We start from the raw sequence: 20,380 nt of genomic DNA on the forward strand, positions 1-20,380 counted from the left end.
CACCTTGACTTATAAAAAAATATGGTGTGTAAATCTTTTTCAACACTAAGCTTTTTTTAGTAAGAGAATGACACACACAAAACAAAAAATAAATGTATATATTTTTTCTTAACTATTTGTGTGAATCTTTTTCCTTCTAAAGACATACTCTAATCCATGACAGCACAATTCTTGCACAAGAAGTTTCATGTCTTGTTCATAAAATTATTTTAAAAAGTTATGTAATTAGTTACTGTTGAAATAATCACATAAATTTTATATTCAAAGTTTGCCTATTAATAATGGAATCCTACGAGAATTTTTAGTACCGGAGAAAATACATACTCTTGTACGTGAGAACACAATTCTTACCCAAGAAATTTCACATCTTATTCATAAAAAAGTATTTTTTAAAGGGACATGTAATTAGTTATTGTTGAAATAATCACATAAATTTTATATTTAAATTTTGCTAATTAATAATGAAATTTTCAAATTGAATTTTCTTAATAAATCTTTTTTCATAGTATAAATCTGAAATTGAATCTTTGATTGCATGCTCAACAAAGTTACTTGTTGATCATGCCACACACTATAAAAAATTTATGTTATTATATAATTTTCTCATGTTGGAGAGGTACATTAAACACATGTAAACCCAGTGCCCAATACCAAAGTATAATTATTAAGTAACATGAATGATTCTTAATTCCTTAAACCCGAAACATTGAATATGTCAATAAAAGTATTTTACTTTATTTATCTATAAAAGTTAATGGTTGATTTTTTTTTATAAGTATTGTAAAGATACTGATTAATAAAACGAACTCAATTAAAATTTATAATAAATAAATATTTTAGAAATATAAACCATATTTTATTTTATAATGATTAATTTAAATTATAATATAAAATTATTTTCATATTTTGATATTTTTAAAGAGAAGTATTAAAATTTAATGTAGAGATTGAGATAATAAAATATTAATTTGAAAATAAATAATTAAGAAAATCAAATATGTAGATAAAAAGGAGGATAATTTAAAATGATTAAGACATAATCTTTTTAACTGATTACAGATAATGTATAAAATGTACCTTCATATTGGAGAGAAGAAAAAATATTAAAAATTTATAATTAAAAGAGTTGAACACAAATTTATAATATATTAGTATTAATACTATCCTTAACAATTAATAATAGGTTAAAATATACAATAACCCCTTATCTTATTTCTTTAAAAAAATTGGTCCTTTCATTTTTATAAATTTTAAAATGATCATACACATTTATGATAAATTAGTCTTTTAAAAAATAATATTTTTTAATTTTCCAATACGATTTCGAACCTTTTATTTATTTATTCAATAGGTAAATGTATTCCATTAAATTCATTTACATGAAAATTATCAAAATCAACCAATATTTTAAAAAAAAATGTCATAAACTTGGTAAAAATCGTATAAAAATAAGTCATAAGTAATATAAGAAAAAAATGTTAGATTATATTTTTAGGATTTTAATTGCTCATGAATTTCACTTTTCATGTATTTTTTTTAATCTTGTTTACGTGTCTTTTTAAGGTTTGAACATTATTTAATTTTTATGTAGATAAATTTAATAGGATAAATTTCATGTATTAAATCAATCGAATAAAAATTTAAAATGGAGCACAATTTTTTGAAACAATTATTAATTTGTCATGAATTAAATAAATAAGGAGATAATTTTAAAACTTTTAAAAGTCAAGATAAAAATTAAAAAAAAATAACTAACATTTATATTCCCTTCTTCGCTAATTGTAAAAAACTTTTTAAAAATTTGTTTGTGTTTTTTTTACAAATTATTTTTTAATTTCTAAATAGATTAATTATTATTTTTATATATTTTTACTTAATAATTTTATTTTTAATCAATTAAGTGAATAAAAAAATAAGATTTTTTAAAAATAACAATATAAATAATTGAGATATTTAATATTATTAAATAATTTTAAAAAAAACATGAATTAAAAAAGTTTTATAATTAATAATGGAGATGAGAAGTGGAGAGAGAGTCGAAATGCTCACGCGAGCAGTGAATCCGTATGATCCTCGAATACGTCGGTACACACTCGCGCGCTTGCGCTCACTTTGTCTATTATGTGTCTCACTTTCATCCATCTGGATTCTTTTGAGTGTTTCTCTTCTCTCTCCCCCTAACTTCTAATTTCCTCTTTTTCCCTTCCCCACACCCAACCCTAACCCTAATCACAAAAATTCACAATCCCTTCCATTTTCCAACCCTATTAACAACAACGCCCTCGCTTAAAACCCTAACTCCGACACTCCCCAAGATCTCAAGCTCCTCTTCTCGATTCCGCAAACCCTAACAATGGACTCGCAGCAGAACAATCTATTCGAGACCGCTTCGCAACCCGACACCGGCAACGACGCCTACACCTTCCTTGAATTCAACACGCAGGGCGAGGATTTCGACTACCCCGAGTTCCGCGACCCGATTAGGTCGCCGGTGGCCTGGCCCACGCCGTCCGATTCGCTAGCGGACCCGTTGGAGCGCGGCGGCGGAGGCGGTTCTGATCACCAGTCTGATGCCTCGCCGGTTTCCGTGGCTCCCGGGAGTGCCACGAAGGGGGGCCGGTCGGGGAGCGGCGGCGGGAACAGCAGCCAGATGGTGGATGCGCTTGCGGCGGGGATGAGCGGGTTGAATTTCGAGGACACTGGGGATGACGATAACTATGAGTATGGGAAAGGGGATTTCACCGAACACGCTTGCCGCTATTGTGGGGTTTCCAATCCCGCGTGTGTTGTGAGGTGCAATGTGCCTTCGTGTAGAAAGTGGTTCTGTAATTCTCGAGGGAACACTTCGGGATCGCATATCGTCAATCACCTGGTTAGTTTTTTTGTTGCTGCATTTGCCGCTTATGGTGGTGTGATTTTGGATATACTTGTTGTTCCTTGTGTTTTGGTTAGAGATGGGGTTGGGTTGTTTAGAAATTGATGAGTAAGGTGCGTGCGTGATGGTGAAATGGTGTGGCGTGTGGTAGTGACATTTGAAAATTTAGAAGCCAAAGGTGTGTGGTTCTTTTTATGGTTTCATTCAAATTACGGGCGAAAAACGGGGAGGACTGTAGATATGCATGCACTACTTGAAATCAGATTGTTTAGAAGAATTCCTTGATATTTAGTGACCATATTTAGAGGTGCGGAATAGCTAGCGTGCATGTTTGTGGAAGTAGTGCGTGATTCTTTATGTTATTTAACATTCTAATCTATACTGATAAAAAAAACGAAGTTATTGGGTGAGAAGATATTTGGCTTGTGGGCTGTTGGTCATGTACCACGTATGAGGCTTGAGGGCTCTTACCTATTTGGTTCAAAACATGAGTATGACAAAATGTACCCGGTTCCTCCAATATAGAAGGGTAGTGCTTGCTTGTTCTAAAGCAAGAAATGATATTCTGTCTAGATAATAATTAATTATTTAAAAAACTTTAAATTAGTTGAGAGGCCCCTATCACATTTTCATCAAACTCTACCGATGATTTATTTACTTACTTTTTTGAGGGTGTTATCAAACTTAGTGCATGTTTGGATTTAAGTTTGCAAAAATAACCCCCAAGTCTTTCTTCTGTAAAACTGAGTTTTCAGGAAAAAATTTCATCTGCAAACATACTTTACCCAAACATGTCACCAAAATGAGTTTCCTCTTCAAATTTAGTTTGGAGCTCCCCGCCAGCAAATCAAACATAACCTTAGTGAACGATGCTGTTTTAATATAATCACTCTAGATGATGGAATCAACTTAATAGTTACAAATTAGAATAAGCACAAATTGGAAAGCAATTTGAAGTTTTTCTCCTGACTTCAAGAACCGTGTTAAATTTTTGACATGGCTGTCGCATTGCAGCTATAGGAATATATTGTTCATAGTTTAATATGCATTTTATTTGTTTTTATTATTACAATCACTTTATATTCACTTTTTTGTTCTGTTAGAGTAAGTTCTGTTGAGCATAGTTGTCTTATTGAGATATATCATATTTCCAGAATTTGAAGGATTGTTTTTATTAAATCATGAATTATCATAAAATATGGGAATAAATGCTAAATGGGTTTAAGCATAACTTAAAAGACTGGTGCTCTTATAAAACAAGAGACAATACTTAATTTAACAATGCTAGTTATGTATATATTCTTAATATTTTGTCGTTGAATTCAAAAAATGATAGTAAGTAATAAATAAAGCACAGACAACAGATTCAATAGGAGATGTAGTTGGACAGTTGATATTGTAGCATTTTTCTGGGTTTTCTCCCACAAATATCCTATTTGACATTTGAAGTCGATTTTCCTTTTGCACTTAGATTTCTGGGGTGGGGGGGGGGATGAGGTATTTTTCTTTTTGGTTTGGCCAGATTCAAACTGGACCTGGTGCAAAACATCAAATAACCCCTGAAATAGATATTTTCTGAATCGGCTGCGTTGTTTAAGCCATCGTTCAGATGCAGCTTTTTAGTGTTTCGGGCTATGATTCAGTGCCGTTTTGCTACTCTCTTCGTAATTAGTATTGCCAGGCAGTTGTATCTGATGTAGTAGTGTGAGTGGGATTTTAATAACCGTCGTTTGAATCTTTTCCAAGTTTGTTTGTTGTGTATACTGTATACTATATATTTTATGACTATATGGTAGTTACACTTGTAGAAGTTTTTATTTTGCAAAAATCAAAGAAAACCAGCTAAGTAAAGGGGGAAAGAAATTAATTTATGCATTTACTTGTATGACACCTACCTATGTTCCTTTAGTTATTTTTTTTCTTATATAAGAGAACATTATGCACTCATTTATCTCTTTTAAACGCTCCAAGTTTGGTTTAGTCTGTCTTAAAAGTATGCTTACAAATGAAAACCGGGGGTGGGGGTGATTCATGCCCCACTGAGGAAAGCTAGAAATATATAAACATGGAAATAACAATATGTATATCTGTATCTGTGCTGTCTCCTTTGTCTTGTAACTTTTCTCTCCTATTCTATTATATCTTTCATTCCCATCCTGGTTTTCTTAAGTTCAAGATTCATGAATTTATTATTCTTTTAGAATAAATCAGTCTCTTTTTTTTGTTGCCGGAATGGGTAGATAGTAGATATGCTTATGAATTTGGGTTCAAACTTTATCATTGTTGTTTTTGATAAAAAAAAATGTTTATTTGACTGATAAGTGATAATTCTTTTATTTTCTTGCTGTTGTGTGTAGTGTGTACTGATGAGAATATATTGGTCTTTGTGAGCAAATGTTGCTTACTTTTGTTTATTTCTTTTTTAAATATAGGTTCGGGCTAAACACAAGGAAGTCTGCCTACACAAAGATAGTCCGTTGGGAGAAACAATTCTCGAATGCTACAACTGTGGATGTCGTAATGTGTTTCTCCTTGGATTTATTTCTGCAAAGACGGAAAGTGTAGTGGTTCTTCTTTGTCGTGAACCTTGCTTGAGTGTTAATGCCTTGAAGGACATGAATTGGGACCTTAGTCAATGGTGCCCCTTGATTGATGATAGGTGTTTCTTGCAGTGGCTTGTCAAGGTTACTATGTTTCCTTTGTGTTAATTAATTTAATTTTATAAGTTTTGTCCATCTGTCTTTGAAACATCTTGTTTTCTGCTGCAGATCCCATCTGAACAGGAGCAGTTAAGGGCTCGCCAAATAAGTGCACAGCAAATAAATAAGGTGGAAGAGTTGTGGAAGACAAATCCTGATGCTTCTTTTGAGGACCTTGAGAAGCCTGGTGTAGATGATGAACCTCAGTCCGTTGCTTTGAAATATGAAGATGCATATCAGGTGTGCGTTCAGGAATCAGGATGGCTTGTTAATGTTTTACATGGAGTATGTCACTATTTTACCGTGTACACTTGGGTCTTATTTATAACATTTATTGTTTGTCTCATTGTCTCAGTATCAAAATGTATTTGCACCTCTTATTAAGCTTGAAGCCGATTATGATAAGGTAATATTTGTTCTCTACTCCACTGTAATACATTCTATCATATAATAGCTATTTAGCTTCTTTTTTTTCTGCATGTACTTTTCGATCTGCTCCATCCAGAAAAATCTCTGATTGATTTACCTTTTCCTCTTATCTTGTGTAATGTTTTTACTGTGTCTTATATGGCCTGTGTTGATGTAGATGATGAAAGAATCACAAAGCAAGGACAATGTCACTATCCGATGGGATATTGGTCTTAATAAGAAGCGTGTTGCATACTTTGTATTTCCAAAGGTGCTATATCTTTTGCTTACTGCTATTGTTGTACATCTTATTCAGTATCTTGTCTTATGTTCTTCACAGTCTGTATTCAATCTTTTTTTTTGTTTTTTTTTCTATTGGTTGATAAACAACGTTGTCCCATATTGTAGGAAGATAATGAGTTGCGGCTTGTACCTGGTGATGAATTACGATTGCGTTATTCTGGTGATGCTGCTCATCCTGCATGGCAGTCAGTGGGTCATGTGGTATGTATGGATTTTATTTTTCTCTAGTTCTCTAGTATTAATAAAACACAGTCCTTGGTTTTCTTAATTTTCACTTATCATCACTATGCTGTTAGGAAAACTGTTGATCTACTTTTGGTAAAAAAATGGGCAAATAAACATAATGAATATAATTGTTTTCAAATAATGAAGCTTGTACTTAATTTGTCTCTCCAAAAACCTCTTGTATCTCATACATAGATCCAATCATCTTTCAACCACTGCCCACTGCCCATTATCTCCATTTTTAGATGTAAAGGAAGCACTATTGACTGCTATATGTTATTGTTTTATTGTTCACTTGTTTAGTGTATGCATGCAACTTATATGGAATAATGTGTATGATTTTATTGATCTATTCTGTTAGCACTTTATTTATATTATTTCATTATATGCTGTGTTAGATGCTTTATATTCTATTTTCAGATTAAGCTAACTGCACAAGAGGAGGTTGCACTGGAGCTTCGTGCTAGTCAGGTGAACTTAGCATTAGTTTGTGATGCTTATGTTGTGCCTTCAAGCTCTTCATCTGTGCCTTGTGCTTATTGCCCTTGTTATTTGCAGGGGGTTCCAGTTGATGTTAACCATGGTTTCAGTGTTGACTTTGTCTGGAAAAGTACAAGTTTTGATAGGATGCAGGGAGCTATGAAAACCTTTGCTGTGGATGAGACAAGTGTTAGTGGGTAAGTTGGCCATTGATTAGGTTTTATGACATCAGTTGGATGCCTTGTATTCCTCCTTTTCTTTTTATATTATTTTTGTTCTTCCATTGTTTTTTCACCAAAATTGAAGATTGCCATGCTCAGGATTGTATTTTTATTATCAAACATGACAAGGGACATGGCTGTAGTTGTATTAGTTGCTATTAATTGGAGTGTACTAAGGAATACGCTAGTAAAGGGACTATAAATAGTATTTTTTATCTTTAATGATAATGTGAGCGAGTGTCGTGTGCTTTTTGGATGATTTTGGAGCCAATTGTGACGTTGAAGTTATACTGCCAGCATAAACTTGTAAGGGAACATCTTTATAATGGAAATAGCATTGTGCCAGGTTTATGTTTGTTTTAACTAATTGAGAGATCTCTAAATAGCGGTTGTGATTGTTTTGTGGGAATTGTGCTTTGTACTTTGTTTATTTGAAATTTTGACAATTTCTGATCAATATTTAGGTATATTTACCATCACTTATTGGGTCACGAAGTTGAGGTTCAAATGGTGCGTAATGCCCTGCCTCGTCGCTTTGGTGCACCCGGGCTTCCAGAGCTGAATGCATCTCAAGTATGTTGTTTCTTCAGATATATGTTACTTGTTTTATGGTTTTCTTGCTAATATGTTTGATTTTTTTTTTTTTTTTGCTCAGCTGCTAATATTTTTGATATTGGTCCGTTTTTTTTCCTGCTATAGTACATGGCAGTTGGCAGATTATCTGCTGCTTTAGGAGTTGGGAGGGAACATTTTGTGAGGGGGGATTTTAATTGTAATAAATGGTATTATCTTCGCCTTTACTTGGATGTTTGAATTGGATAAGGAAACAGTGCTTTAAATAAAAGAAAAATAAAAATTTATAATTCAATTTTTTTCCTTCTAATAAACTATTATGTTAACATTGTATTTTAACAATGTTTTGTAAAAGATATATTTTGACCATGATGCTTATGTGAAATATAGAAATATTATTAAGGGTAAAGTAGTTACTTAGTCTCTCTCCTCCAAAATGCCTCTAATTAGAAAGTTTTGGATGGTTAAGTGAATATACCTCATTTTCCCCAACCGCCTTAAGAAATCTTTTAAACAAGGTGGGGACTGCTTCCTTTTCCTTTAATCTTCCAATCTTCCTTTCTCCTCCATTATCCGATGTGGCTCCATCTCTAAACAAGCCCCTTGACTGGGGGAGTTTGTTACCTTACTTTTTGGTAATAATAGTTATACATTTTTTTTTATCAGCAAAGATAATATATTATAAATATGAAATGGAGTACCAGAGGTACTAGAATACAGCAATATGAGTACCATACAAATGGTTCCAGAATCAGACATACCTAGTCTGAGAGGGAACCATTCTATGGATACTAGTAAAATTTACATTTAGTAGTCAAAAAGTTCTATCCTCTACTGATACAAAAACCCTGTCTAATGCTACTGGACCATTGGTTAAAGTGGATAGTGAAATCTTTCTCAAAGTGCCTGAGCCACGTCCATAGAGTGAAAGTTGCATTAGAGAACACTATGCTGTTGAAAGTTGAAAGTTGTATTAGAGAACACTATGCTGTTCCTAAGCTTCCAAGTGGACCATGTTAAGGCCAGCCACCAGCATTGCCACCTCTTCATCCTACCTCTTCATCCTAACACCATCAGTCTGAACATCTATGTGTTGGAGGAAGTTCTGTTTCGGGGTGAGGGGGACAACACCTTTTAAATTCAGCCATGACGTAGTTTTCCACCAAATAGGTTGGATTTTGTTGCAATGAAGAAATAAGTGGGCTGAATCCTCCTCATTTATTCTGCAGAAAGGGCATAAGATTTCTGTGAGCTGCACTTGTCTTCGCTGTAAATTCTTTCTTGTGGGTAACCTATCATTAATTAACCTCCAAGCAAAAACTGTTATTTTACTTGGAACCTTTATACTCCACAATTTGTCAAAATAATCCTCCCGGCTTCCACCTGCAGATTCCTCCGTTAGCATGTTGTAGGCATTGTGTGCTGAATATTGGCCTGTTGGGTCTCCCATCCACTCCCACCTATCAGATCCTTGTTGCTGAATGATCTTATGTTGGACCTCATAATAGTTATACATAACATGATGATTTGAAGGATTAGAAACCTGAATAAAGCTGGAGAAATGCCTTGTAACCTTTCTGTATCATTTTGTATGAGATGCAACATCATAAAAAAAATCTTCTGTTCACTGATCACCTATGTTTGTAGGTTTTTGCTGTCAAGAGTGTTCTTCAAAGGCCTATTAGTTTGATTCAAGGACCACCTGGAACTGGTAAGACCGTAACATCTGCAGCACTTGTATACCACATGGCCAAGCAAGGTCAAGGGCAGGTATGCTCTTAAATGTTTTCTAGATATCATTTGTTTTTGTTGTTTTCTGTTTATTCACTAATTTCCGATCCTCTCAATTTATTTTTCAGGTTTTGGTTTGTGCACCCAGTAACGTAGCTGTGGACCAGCTAGCTGAAAAGATAAGTGCTACTGGATTAAAGGTATAGTCGCTGTTTATTCTGTTCATGAGTTGGTTATGTATGAACATAGTGAAGCTTCTGTGTAAGTAATACATATCTTTCATTCAAGGTTGTGAGGCTTTGCGCAAAGTCAAGGGAAGCTGTGAGTTCTCCTGTTGAGCATTTAACTCTCCACTATCAGGTTAGTGTTGCATTTACTTTGACTAATATTCTTTTCATATCATGGCCAAATGTGTATACTTTCCATCTTCCGTGATGCATTTGAAATTATGAATCACTGCATGATGCATGTGAATGTAAATGGTGTCTCTTGCAGGTTCGACATCTTGACACATCAGACAAGAGTGAACTTCATAAGTTACAACAGCTGAAGGATGAGCAAGGTCTGGGTGCCATTTTTGCTCAAAAGCTACTCATACTTAGAAATATTACCTGATGGGCAGACTTAGTATGGTTGATTTGTATGCATTTTATGTTATAGCCTTATTAATTTAGTTAAATTTCGTACATCTCTTTTTATCCAAGAAATTTACAATAAACCTGTTTGCATTTCTAGTATCTAGTAAAGAGAGCTGTCATCAATCTTCTTGAAGTGTTTTTTTTTTTTTGCTCAGCAAAAATATATATATCATTAATAAGGAATAGTACCAGAGGTACTAGGGATACAGATATAGGAGTAGATATATAGCTGGTTCAAGTGTATACACAGAACCAAGCTAATACATATGAAAATTCATAATTACAACATCACCCCTCCCCTCCTAGTTACTGAATGCTTCCTTGAAGTGTTAATTTATCTGTTGAGAAAATAAATAGAAATAGTGCTTTTGCTGCTAGGTAAGTGTAATAATGAATAAGGTTTATATTTTGTTCTCAACATGTAAAAGAAATTTCTCTTTCTTCCTTCCGATGTTCTGTTGTTTGTTACAGATGATGCTATATGTTTTAACTTGTACTGGGTGAGGCTAATATGTATGAGAGTTAAAAATGATGATTATTTTTGTTGTATCATGTTTCAGGCGAACTTTCTAGCAGTGATGAGAAAAAATACAAAGCACTTAAGCGAGCAACAGAAAGGGAGATTTCTCAGAGTGCTGATGTGATCTGCTGTACATGTGTTGGTGCTGGAGATCCTCGGCTTGCAAATTTTAGGTTCCGTCAGGTTGACATACTTGTACATGCAATGTATAATTGTCATATTCTTGATCACTTTTACACCATCATTATTATATTTTTTTTCCTCAGGTACTTATTGATGAGTCCACTCAAGCAACTGAACCTGAGTGCCTCATACCCTTGGTTCTTGGAGCAAAGCAGGTATTTTGTCAAATATGCACTTGCACTTGTGTGATCCTAGATTGTTGACGTTTTAACAAGATGTTTCTGTTTAGGTTGTTCTTGTTGGTGATCATTGTCAGCTTGGTCCAGTTATTATGTGCAAGAAAGCAGCCCGTGCTGGGTTAGCACAGTCACTTTTTGAACGCCTAGTTCTACTTGGTGTCAAACCAATTAGGTTGCAGGTAAAGGATGTCTTAGGTCTCATGCAAGAATTAATAACTACCTGCTATGATATCCCTACCTTAGGCTATTTGATTAGTTTTATCCGGGCTTGTAATGTCCCATGGTGACTTTTTGTTTGGCTTATTTTTCTAATTTTGTTCACTATACATACTTTAAGGTTTTTTATTTTATTATCTCAAACAGGTTCAGTACCGTATGCATCCATGCCTTTCAGAATTTCCCTCAAACAGTTTCTATGAAGGCACTCTGCAAAATGGAGTCACTGTTAATGAAAGGAAGTCTTCTGGAATTGATTTTCCTTGGCCAGTGCCAAACCGTCCCATGTTTTTCTATGTTCAGGTACTGTAAATACATGTATGTCAATATTGTTTTCTTTCTTTGTTGAAATATTTCCATCATTATCCACTGACATTGTATCAAATTTTTGGTTATTTTTATTTTTGACCTTTGTTGTCTCGTGGTCTTTTCCCTCAACTTTCTTTTAATTATTTACTTAATTGTTTTCTAGATGGGACAAGAAGAGATAAGTGCTAGTGGAACATCTTATTTAAATAGGACCGAGGCTGCAAATGTTGAAAAGATTGTAACTACTTTCTTAAAAAGTGGTGTGGTACCAAGTCAGGTATTTTTTGAACTGTAGATTAAACAGATGGGTTTACAATAGCACTGTCAGTGTTCATGTTAATATTATTAATATTCTTGTAAAATGTTAAATCAGATTGGTGTGATAACACCTTATGAGGGGCAAAGAGCTTATATTGTGAACTATATGTCAAGAAATGGTGCTCTCAGGCAGCAGCTTTACAAGGAGATTGAGGTTTGAGACAGTTATCTTGATTTCTTTATGCAATCTCTGTCCTTGTTGCAGTTGCTACATGTGTTTTATTCTTTTCAGGTTGCTAGCGTTGATTCCTTTCAAGGAAGGGAGAAAGACTACATCATTCTGTCTTGTGTTAGAAGTAATGAACATCAGGTTGGACAACATATGCTTTATTTGTGGCTTTTCAAAGTTTGCAAGCTGCAAATATCTGCATTTTGAGCCATTATTAAGAATGAGTGATCAATGATTGATTTGACTTGTATACCTCTTTTGTAGGGCATTGGATTTCTGAATGATCCTAGGAGGCTCAATGTTGCTTTGACACGAGCAAGATATGGCATTGTTATTTTGGGAAACCCTAAAGTTTTGAGCAAACAGCCTCTATGGAATAGTTTATTGACTCACTACAAGGTAGTTCTTGTGTTTTGAGATTTTACTGTCGGTGGTATTTTTTTTGGTTTAACCAGAGGTATCTGAGGCTTCTTATTTGGCACCCGACTAATCCTCTCCCATTTTGGGGTAAAGTGGTACCTCTAGTTGCAACTCCATGCCCATGCTGGGGACTGAACCCCGGACCTTGGTTAAGGGACCCAAGTGCCAAACCACTTGTGCCAACAACTTTTGGTTACTGCCGATGGTATTGATTTCATAAAAAATGTGCTGGTATAGCAAGAACCACAAGTTGATTTGAAATGTTTTTGCTAATTGTAGAATTCTATTTTTTATAATTGCCCGTTTATGATTCATCATTAAAAGTTCTCCCATTTAGTAAGAGTGATTTCATATTGATCTCTTTTCTATAGTGTTGTTTTGTTTTCTAAAAAAGCTGAGCTTTTCTTCCCCACTTCCTAAACAGGAACATGAGTGCTTAGTTGAAGGGCCTTTAAATAACTTGAAGCAAAGTATGGTTCAGTTCCAGAAACCCAAGAAGGTAGGTGTTAAAGGATTTGATAGTGTTGATTTAAGTGCTTTGTGATTGTGGTAGGGTGCTGTGTCAGTGGGGTGCTTTTCTAGCGAGGCATTTGTTTATTGAGAATATTACATATCTATGTCATGGTTGGTCTTATTTTGATGCAGATTTACAATGAACGAAGGCTTTTTTATGGGGGTGGACCTGGAATTGCGGCTAATGATAATTTTGGTAGTGTTGGATCTGGAGCTGGCACAAGTTCAGATCGGAGGAGCAGTCGAGGAAGGGGTATGTAATTTATAATTTGTTGGATAGGGTGTTTTTGTTTTTCCTGAATACACTAGGATATACTTGTGGTCATTGGTATGTCTTTATGTCCCAATCAAATAACTGTAGTTTAAAAAATTCAAAGGCCTGGTGGTTTGTTTCAAATTCTTGTCATTTCCTACACCTTCCGCCTCCTGGAGCTTTTGATATTTTGATCACTTATGATGACAATTTTTTTCTTTGAACTGTAGGATCTTATATACCTCCTGGTCCACCAAATGGAACTCATAAGCCTGGAGTGCATCCTGCTGGATATCCTGTGCCAAGGGTTCCTTTGCCTCCTTTTCATGGTGGTCCCCAATCTCAACCATATGCCATTCCATCTCGCGGGGCAGTTCATGGACCCGTTGGGGCAGTTCCTCATGTTCCATCTCCAGGGAGTCGAGGTTTTGGGGCTGGGAGAGGTAATTCTGGTGCTCCAATCGGCAATCATCTACCACATCAACAAGGCACCCAACAGCCTATTGGGAATATTGGATCTACATTTAACTTCCCTGCTCTAGAGAATCCCAACAGCCAGCCATCTGTTGGTGGTCCATCATCTCAACCTGGGTTTGCCAACAATGTATGTACTTTCATTGTGCCAGCTTCATGTGTTCTATCAACATGTCCTTGTCATTTTTTTATATGTCTGGGTTATGACTATTTTTCCTGTGGATAATAGATGCCTGTTCAAGGTGCTGGCCAATCATTTCGAGATCAATTTTCTATGCCTGGAATGTCCCAGGTACTTACTGTCACTTGGTAGAAGCTTGGTTTTGTTTCAATGCAAAATTGGCTTATTTTTGTTAATTTTGTTTTAAAATTGCCATCAGGACTTCTTGGGCGATGACTTCAAAAGCCAGGGGTCTCATGTTCCTTATAATGTCACTGATTTCTCTACACAGGTTTGTGAACTAATTTTAATATTGTACATACTATATTTGTTCTTTACATGTAAATTTGCCTTGTTAATCAGCAAAACAGGCTGCGTGGCTTTGTTCTTCCTTTTGCTTAAACATATCAGTTGTTCATGTCCATTTGTTGTTTTTTTCCTACTGACATTTTGACCACCTTAAGGCTTCTCAAAGTGGATATGCTGTCGATTATGCTACACAAGGAGCACAAGGTGGATTCTCAGGGAATTTTCTTAACCAGAATTCTCAAGCTGGATATTCTCGCTTTGGTTCTGGAAATGACTTTATGTCTCAGGTTGTTGAAGTTTGCTAGCAATGAGCATTTTCCCACATGATTTTGGTTGACGTGTCCTTTATGCTCTAATTTTCTCTTTTAATTCACAGGACTACATGGGCCATGGATCACAAGGTCTTTTCACTCAGGTGGGATTCACTGATCCCTTGCAAGATGATGCAACGCAAAGCCATTTCAGTGTGGCAAATGCCAACCCTCTTCAGTCCCAGGTTTCTTTTAATTCCAACCTTTTTATTATAAGAGCAATAATTACAGAAATTGAAAGGCTGTGATTGTTTTACTGCCTAATTTTAGGAATTTCTATTTTATTCCTGTTTGATTTACTCAACACACACCTTTTGCAGATGAGTTCTCTTTACTCCCAACCTTTTGCTCACTACAACACACAGCCGCTTAACATGCAGGCTACCCAACAGCAGCCTCAGGCTCAGAACTCCCAAAATCAGAAAATCCACTATAACGGTTGAGGAACTTTAGGAGCTTAATGTGGCTTTGATGGGTTATATAGTCTTTGCAATCAGCAACTGGGGTTGTGCCTGTCTTTTGTGCTGAAATACGTTTGCATGAGACATCCGAAGGATTGCCTTGGGATAGCTATACCGAGGAACTGGTATATATGATTTGAGTTGATGGAATTTTGGGGCATTACGAAGATACAAGCAGGCGCATCCCGGGCTGAAAAATGATAAGATAACCCCCTTTACCTTACTGAAGTTTTGTATTGTTTGGGATTAAGGTGAAATTGTTCGAGAAAGCATTACATGGAATGGTTTTGTCGAAAGGGTTTTAATCTTGAAGCAGAAGGGGCGGTTTACATGTCGGTGAAATACTGAATATAGTAATCCATACTGCACCAATCATCGCCAAGGAAGTTATTATTGTACAGAAGGCAGGGATGCGGTGAACCCTTTCAGCTCTTCCTGACATGTAATTTAAACTCGATATTATAGACACAAGTTATATATGCAACTATTGCCACTCAGAATTTTCTGTGGCATATAAAGGTGTGATAATTGTTTTCCATGTAAATTAGTTATCTTATAATTGCAACATCTGAGTGCTTTGAGTAGTAATTTCGCCGAGATTTTTAATCTCCTCGTTAACAGCTAGCTAACTGGAGTTGGAAAAATGATGTCTATTGTCCTCAATGGATGAGATGTCATGATTTATTTTGAATCTATGGTTAGTTGACACTACCAAGTACCAAGCTGTTGGCATTTTAGTCGATTCTCGTATTTATAATAATGACATCGACCGAAGACACTGGACTAGAAGTGATAGGTCAAAGAGCATTTCCATAGAAAGAATTACTTTTTTTTTTTCACAATTGGATGGAAAAGGTATTATATCAATTTTAAAGATTAAAGAATTAAATTGATTTTTTCAAGAATAAAAAAAAATAATTTGTACTATAAAATCATCTAATTACAAGTGTTAAAGTTATCTAAAATTTGGTGTGTATAATCATTTAGCTAATACTTTTAAAATGTTCAGCTAAAAAACATTTATTCACATAATAAATTATCTTAATTATAAGCATAAAGATATTTACATTATTGTTTGTTAATTAGAAATCACATCAAATGTAATTTTTGAAATAATTGTTATAAGAGTTGGAGAAATTAATTATACAACAATTGATTATTAAATGAGTGCGTAAAAAATACTCGTATGTCATTATATCTAAATTGAATCCACACACTTAACATACCCAAAATTATTTATAACTGATATAAAGATGAATACATAATTATAGCCTATATTTAAAACTAGATAAATACTCATTGTTGTCCTAATTGAACTTAAAGTAAAAACATTTTTTTAGGAAAAAAATTAATTTATTCACGATTTTTTTTATGTTGTATATATTTTATATAATAAATATTTTTTCATTTTAATTTTTTAATTAATATCTTCATGACATTTATTAGGAAGATCCTTAAAACTAAATTGAATGGTAAATAATAAACATTCGTAATTAATAAGTACTCTACAATATAGATCCCTTGTACATGCATACTTTTAATGCAAAATTTATGGTTGGAATTAATTGGGATACATATTAAATAATGTTTAATGTCTTGAATTAATAATTTCAACATGAATTTGATCCAACTTTAACCGCGTGGTTTGTTTAATATTTATGCGTCTTCACCCATTTGATGCACGTCACAGAAGAAACAAATTGCAGTTTCTGCGCAGTTGAGTCATTTGACGACGCAGATATTATTACAGGGACACGTGCCGTATTGAAAGAGTTTTGGAAACACGCACTACTCTACTAATTTCAGTAGCTCGTAGGACAGTAGGACTCTTCTTGTCTTCGTTTGAAGTTGAAGGGTTCCTTCCTCATTCTGTATCTACCATTTCATTTCGCTAACACTTTTCTTCTGCCGTTTTCACTTGTACATTTTTCGCATTCGTTTCTCTTCTCTCACACTCACACTCCGCTAAGTAAGGTATCTATCTATCTCATACCCTAATATAACACATTCATTCGACTTTACGTCTTTGCTGCTTCTCTTTCTCCATGTTTATGCGTCGATTCTTGATTCTTGATTCTTGGGAGTTGCTTTTTTTTTTTTTTATATATATATGTTTGTGCTGAATTCAGAGGCATGACAATACTACTAGCTGTTCGTGATTTTCCGGATGGATGTGGAGGATTTCCGAAATGTGTTGGTACAATTGTTGAGCTTGAGGATACGAATAAGAATGCTCAACATTTAGCAAGAAGGTATCTTCCTCCAAGAAAAGCTTCAGCTGTCAGAGACTTCCTTCCTTTATTTGGAGGATGCAATGACAATGGGAAGAAAGTGGGTCTACAAAACCCCTCTGTAGATGACAATCCATTGAAAAATGTAGCAGCAGCAGCTGATGATGTGAAAGAAGTTAAGAGTAACATTCAAGATGACTATGGTCGCAAGAGAAAGCTTGTGGACATCTATCAAACTGATTCTGAAAAGAATGTTGCTGAGAGAGTGAAGAAGCTGCATGCATTTGAAGAACCATCTTCTTCTCAGATGAAAATAGTGCTAGGTTTGATGGCTAAATCAGCATGTCCTTGGAGTTCTGGCAAAGGTTCTTCCAACTTGAAGTTGGGAGATGCTAAAAATGGAGACGAGAGTAAGAAAGTGTTTTCTTTTGCTTTGCCTGACAGGTCTAGAAGAGCTATCAAGACTAAAGGTCTTTTAGGGCAGAAGCCTTTGAAAAAGAAGGGAAACGCTTCTGCTTCTCAAGGTACGGGTGAACTAGAAATTTGGGAAAAGGAGGATCGTCTTGACCCCGGTGAAATTAGTGAAGACCTTCAGATTTTTCTGAAATCACACAAGTTCGGTGTAAATGTTACTCCCTCTTCTCATTCTAATTTCATTGGTAATGAGAATGACCGGAAAAAAGTGAGGGAAACATTACAGTTGTTTCAAGTTGTTTCTAGGAAACTTTTAGAGGAAGGAGAATCGAAGTCAAATGAGCTAGGAAAAAGAAAGAGGGTTGATTTAATTGCTGCAAGGATTCTTAAGGACAATGGGAATCATGTTAACTCAGGCAAGAAGATACTGGGCCCTGTCCCCGGGGTTGAAGTAGGTGATGAATTTCAATATAGGGTGGAGCTTAATATAATTGGCCTTCATCGTCAGATTCAGGGTGGCATAGACTATGTGAAGCACAATGGTAAGATCCTTGCGACTAGCATTGTTGCTTCAGGTGGCTATGCTGATTATTTGGTCAATTCAGATATATTGGTATATACAGGGCAGGGTGGGAATGTGATGAGCAATGACAGAAAACCTGAAGATCAGAAGCTTGAGCGGGGCAATCTTGCTTTGAAGAACAGTAGTGAGGAAAAGAATCCTGTTAGGGTGATTCGCGGCTCGGAAGCAATGGATGACAAATACAAGACATATGTTTATGATGGATTGTATGTGGTTGAGACATATTGGCAGGACAGGGGATCTCATGGGAAGCTGGTTTATAGGTTTCGCCTTCAAAGAATTCCTGGTCAAAAGCTTGCTTTGAAGGAAGTGAAGAAATCTAAATATTTCAAAACAAATTTCCATATGTGCTGTGAACACCATAGATGATGAAAAACCCCATTTTGTTTTAGTACATAACTAGCTGGCATGTTGATATACCCGTTTTTGCCATCTCTTTCCTACAGATGGATGTGGTGATTGTAATTGTACTAATGGATGCTTAGACTTGGAGAAATGTTCATGCTTTTCCTCACAAAACCTCTTGGTGGTTGCTGTGCTACCCTGTGATTTTTTTTTTAATTTTTTTTTTGTATACCTGAGAATGATACTTGCACACATCTCTGACTGATCTGATGAGTGATGAGCGTGTTCAGGCATGCTTATAATAAAGCTTTTTTTTTCAGTAGAAATACATGTCTTTCACTACCCGAGTCACTACAGGCCACAAAAGTTTGACAAAGTTGCATAGTATTTCATGACGAGATCTATGGTGGTCAAGTTGTCTACATGGACCACCGTGGTAAAAAAAAATATTGACCATTAGATTTTGTTGGTAAAAAATGAAGGGTTAGGATTTGTTACCTGTAACCTGTTTTGACCAAATTATTGAATTTTGAATAATTTAATATGATACACAGCAATGACGGATTTGTCCTTACTGGTGAAACTAATGGCTTTGTATCCTATTAGATCTGAAACTAATTGTAGTCAGGGTTTGTCGTTGTAGAAGACAAGAGTTGTCATTCAACTTCGATGAAAAAGATACCGAACGTATTTGTAATGGTTTCTTATGTTGGGGGTTTTGAAGTCTAGTTATTCTCATGACAATTGAGCGAATTTGTTTGCTGTATTGGTGAAAGTTCATTTGATTGACGAGGTGATGTCCATTAATCTTTGTTGTCGTGGCAGAGATGGAGTCTAATACATGGTGCAAGCGATAGAGGAAAGTTTTGAACCGGAGTCAAAGGTGGAAGTTGGAGAAGTCGTTGTTGTGCGTGGAAGTAGTGGAGGCCTGGTGGAAGTATGAAAATGAGGTATAATTGTTCTACATGTTGTTTAGGTGACTCTGGTTTATTTTAAGAAGCCTGGTAATTTGTATAATATGATGTGGAAAGTGATGGTGTTGAAATGGAGTAGGGATTAATAGATTTATGTGTTATTCTCTGTTACTTGATAATGGTTTCTATGAATAGTAATAATGGATATGATTAATTTGTATTAGGCAAAGGCAAAGGTGTATACAATTGTTTTCGTTTGCCATTGTTTGTGGGCGAATTCTAATATTAAGTAGTTTGTTTTGAGGTTCGACCATACCATATATTATTAAAATAATAGACAGTTAAGATTATGACCTATTTATTACTTACCAGTTGAGTAATTATTATGAAAATGTAATTTTGAATTATTTTATAGTAATGATTTTATTTTCGTTTGAATTAAAAAAGATATTTAAGACAGAAAACCCTAGAATGGTTGGTGGGTTTCTTTCGTTGTTGCAGTGAGAAAACAATCCAAAATCCCTGTATTTGTGACGACACCCTACTCGGAAGTCTTTGGTCTGCAAGTTGTTGGGTTTTGGAAGAGGTGTGGTGTTCTTTGACAACTGCTTAAGATTGGTGGTGGCGACGCTGACACAGGTGGAGCGTGTGGTGGTGATTCTAGACTGCGAGATTGCTTTTATGGCGCCAATAGTGAAGGCGTGGTAACAGACAAAGACCAACTCATGCACCGAATCGAAACAGGGCAAGCAAAAAATAAACGCTAAAATTATTGTTTATTAAATCGACCTTCAGCTACAACCATATATCACATTTACTGTCAGGAATTGCCTTGGGTAGACATGATAATGAAACCCGCTTATCCTTGAATATCCGTATAAATCTGTCTCAATTTTAATGGAGAATATCCGAATTAGTTGAATACAGAAATTATTTGACTTGTTT

At 35.2% G+C, this 20,380-nt stretch overlaps 2 protein-coding genes across 2 annotated transcripts; both read left to right on the forward strand.

Moving 5' to 3' along the window:
• Window positions 1–2,114: 2,114 nt before the first annotated feature.
• On the forward strand, window positions 2,115–15,492 carry LOC100795594 (regulator of nonsense transcripts 1 homolog). Its single transcript, XM_003517337.5, has 29 exons — window positions 2,115–2,872; window positions 5,308–5,559; window positions 5,644–5,814; window positions 5,930–5,980; window positions 6,161–6,253; window positions 6,391–6,486; window positions 6,931–6,981; window positions 7,069–7,187; window positions 7,676–7,784; window positions 9,432–9,554; window positions 9,644–9,715; window positions 9,804–9,875; window positions 10,011–10,077; window positions 10,714–10,856; window positions 10,940–11,011; window positions 11,086–11,214; window positions 11,399–11,554; window positions 11,724–11,837; window positions 11,934–12,032; window positions 12,111–12,188; window positions 12,312–12,446; window positions 12,892–12,966; window positions 13,113–13,233; window positions 13,464–13,837; window positions 13,937–13,999; window positions 14,088–14,159; window positions 14,332–14,463; window positions 14,553–14,672; window positions 14,808–15,492. Exons 1-29 carry the CDS (start codon window positions 2,354–2,356, stop codon window positions 14,928–14,930), a joined length of 3,801 nt encoding a protein of 1,266 aa, XP_003517385.1. The 5' UTR covers window positions 2,115–2,353; the 3' UTR covers window positions 14,931–15,492.
• Window positions 15,493–16,607: 1,115 nt separating this feature from the next.
• Window positions 16,608–20,380, forward strand: LOC100783959 (histone-lysine N-methyltransferase, H3 lysine-9 specific SUVH6). Its single transcript, XM_003516600.5, has 2 exons — window positions 16,608–16,922; window positions 17,078–20,380. Exon 2 carries the CDS (start codon window positions 17,082–17,084, stop codon window positions 18,543–18,545), a length of 1,464 nt encoding a protein of 487 aa, XP_003516648.1. The 5' UTR covers window positions 16,608–16,922; window positions 17,078–17,081; the 3' UTR covers window positions 18,546–20,380.

Source organism: Glycine max, chromosome 1 (assembly GCF_000004515.6).
Source record: "Glycine max cultivar Williams 82 chromosome 1, Glycine_max_v4.0, whole genome shotgun sequence".
In the NCBI taxonomy this organism is placed as follows: Eukaryota; Viridiplantae; Streptophyta; class Magnoliopsida; order Fabales; family Fabaceae; genus Glycine; species Glycine max.

Coding starts and splice junctions, on each gene's coding strand:
- LOC100795594 (XM_003517337.5), top strand. CDS start 2,354: ATGGACTCGCAGCAGAACAATCTATTCGAGACCGCTTCGCAACCCGAC. Junction 5,560..5,643: donor TCTTGCAGTGGCTTGTCAAG/GTTACTATGTTT, acceptor TTTCTGCTGCAG/ATCCCATCTGAACAGGAGCA. Junction 6,487..6,930: donor GGCAGTCAGTGGGTCATGTG/GTATGTATGGAT, acceptor TTCTATTTTCAG/ATTAAGCTAACTGCACAAGA.
- LOC100783959 (XM_003516600.5), top strand. CDS start 17,082: ATGACAATACTACTAGCTGTTCGTGATTTTCCGGATGGATGTGGAGGA.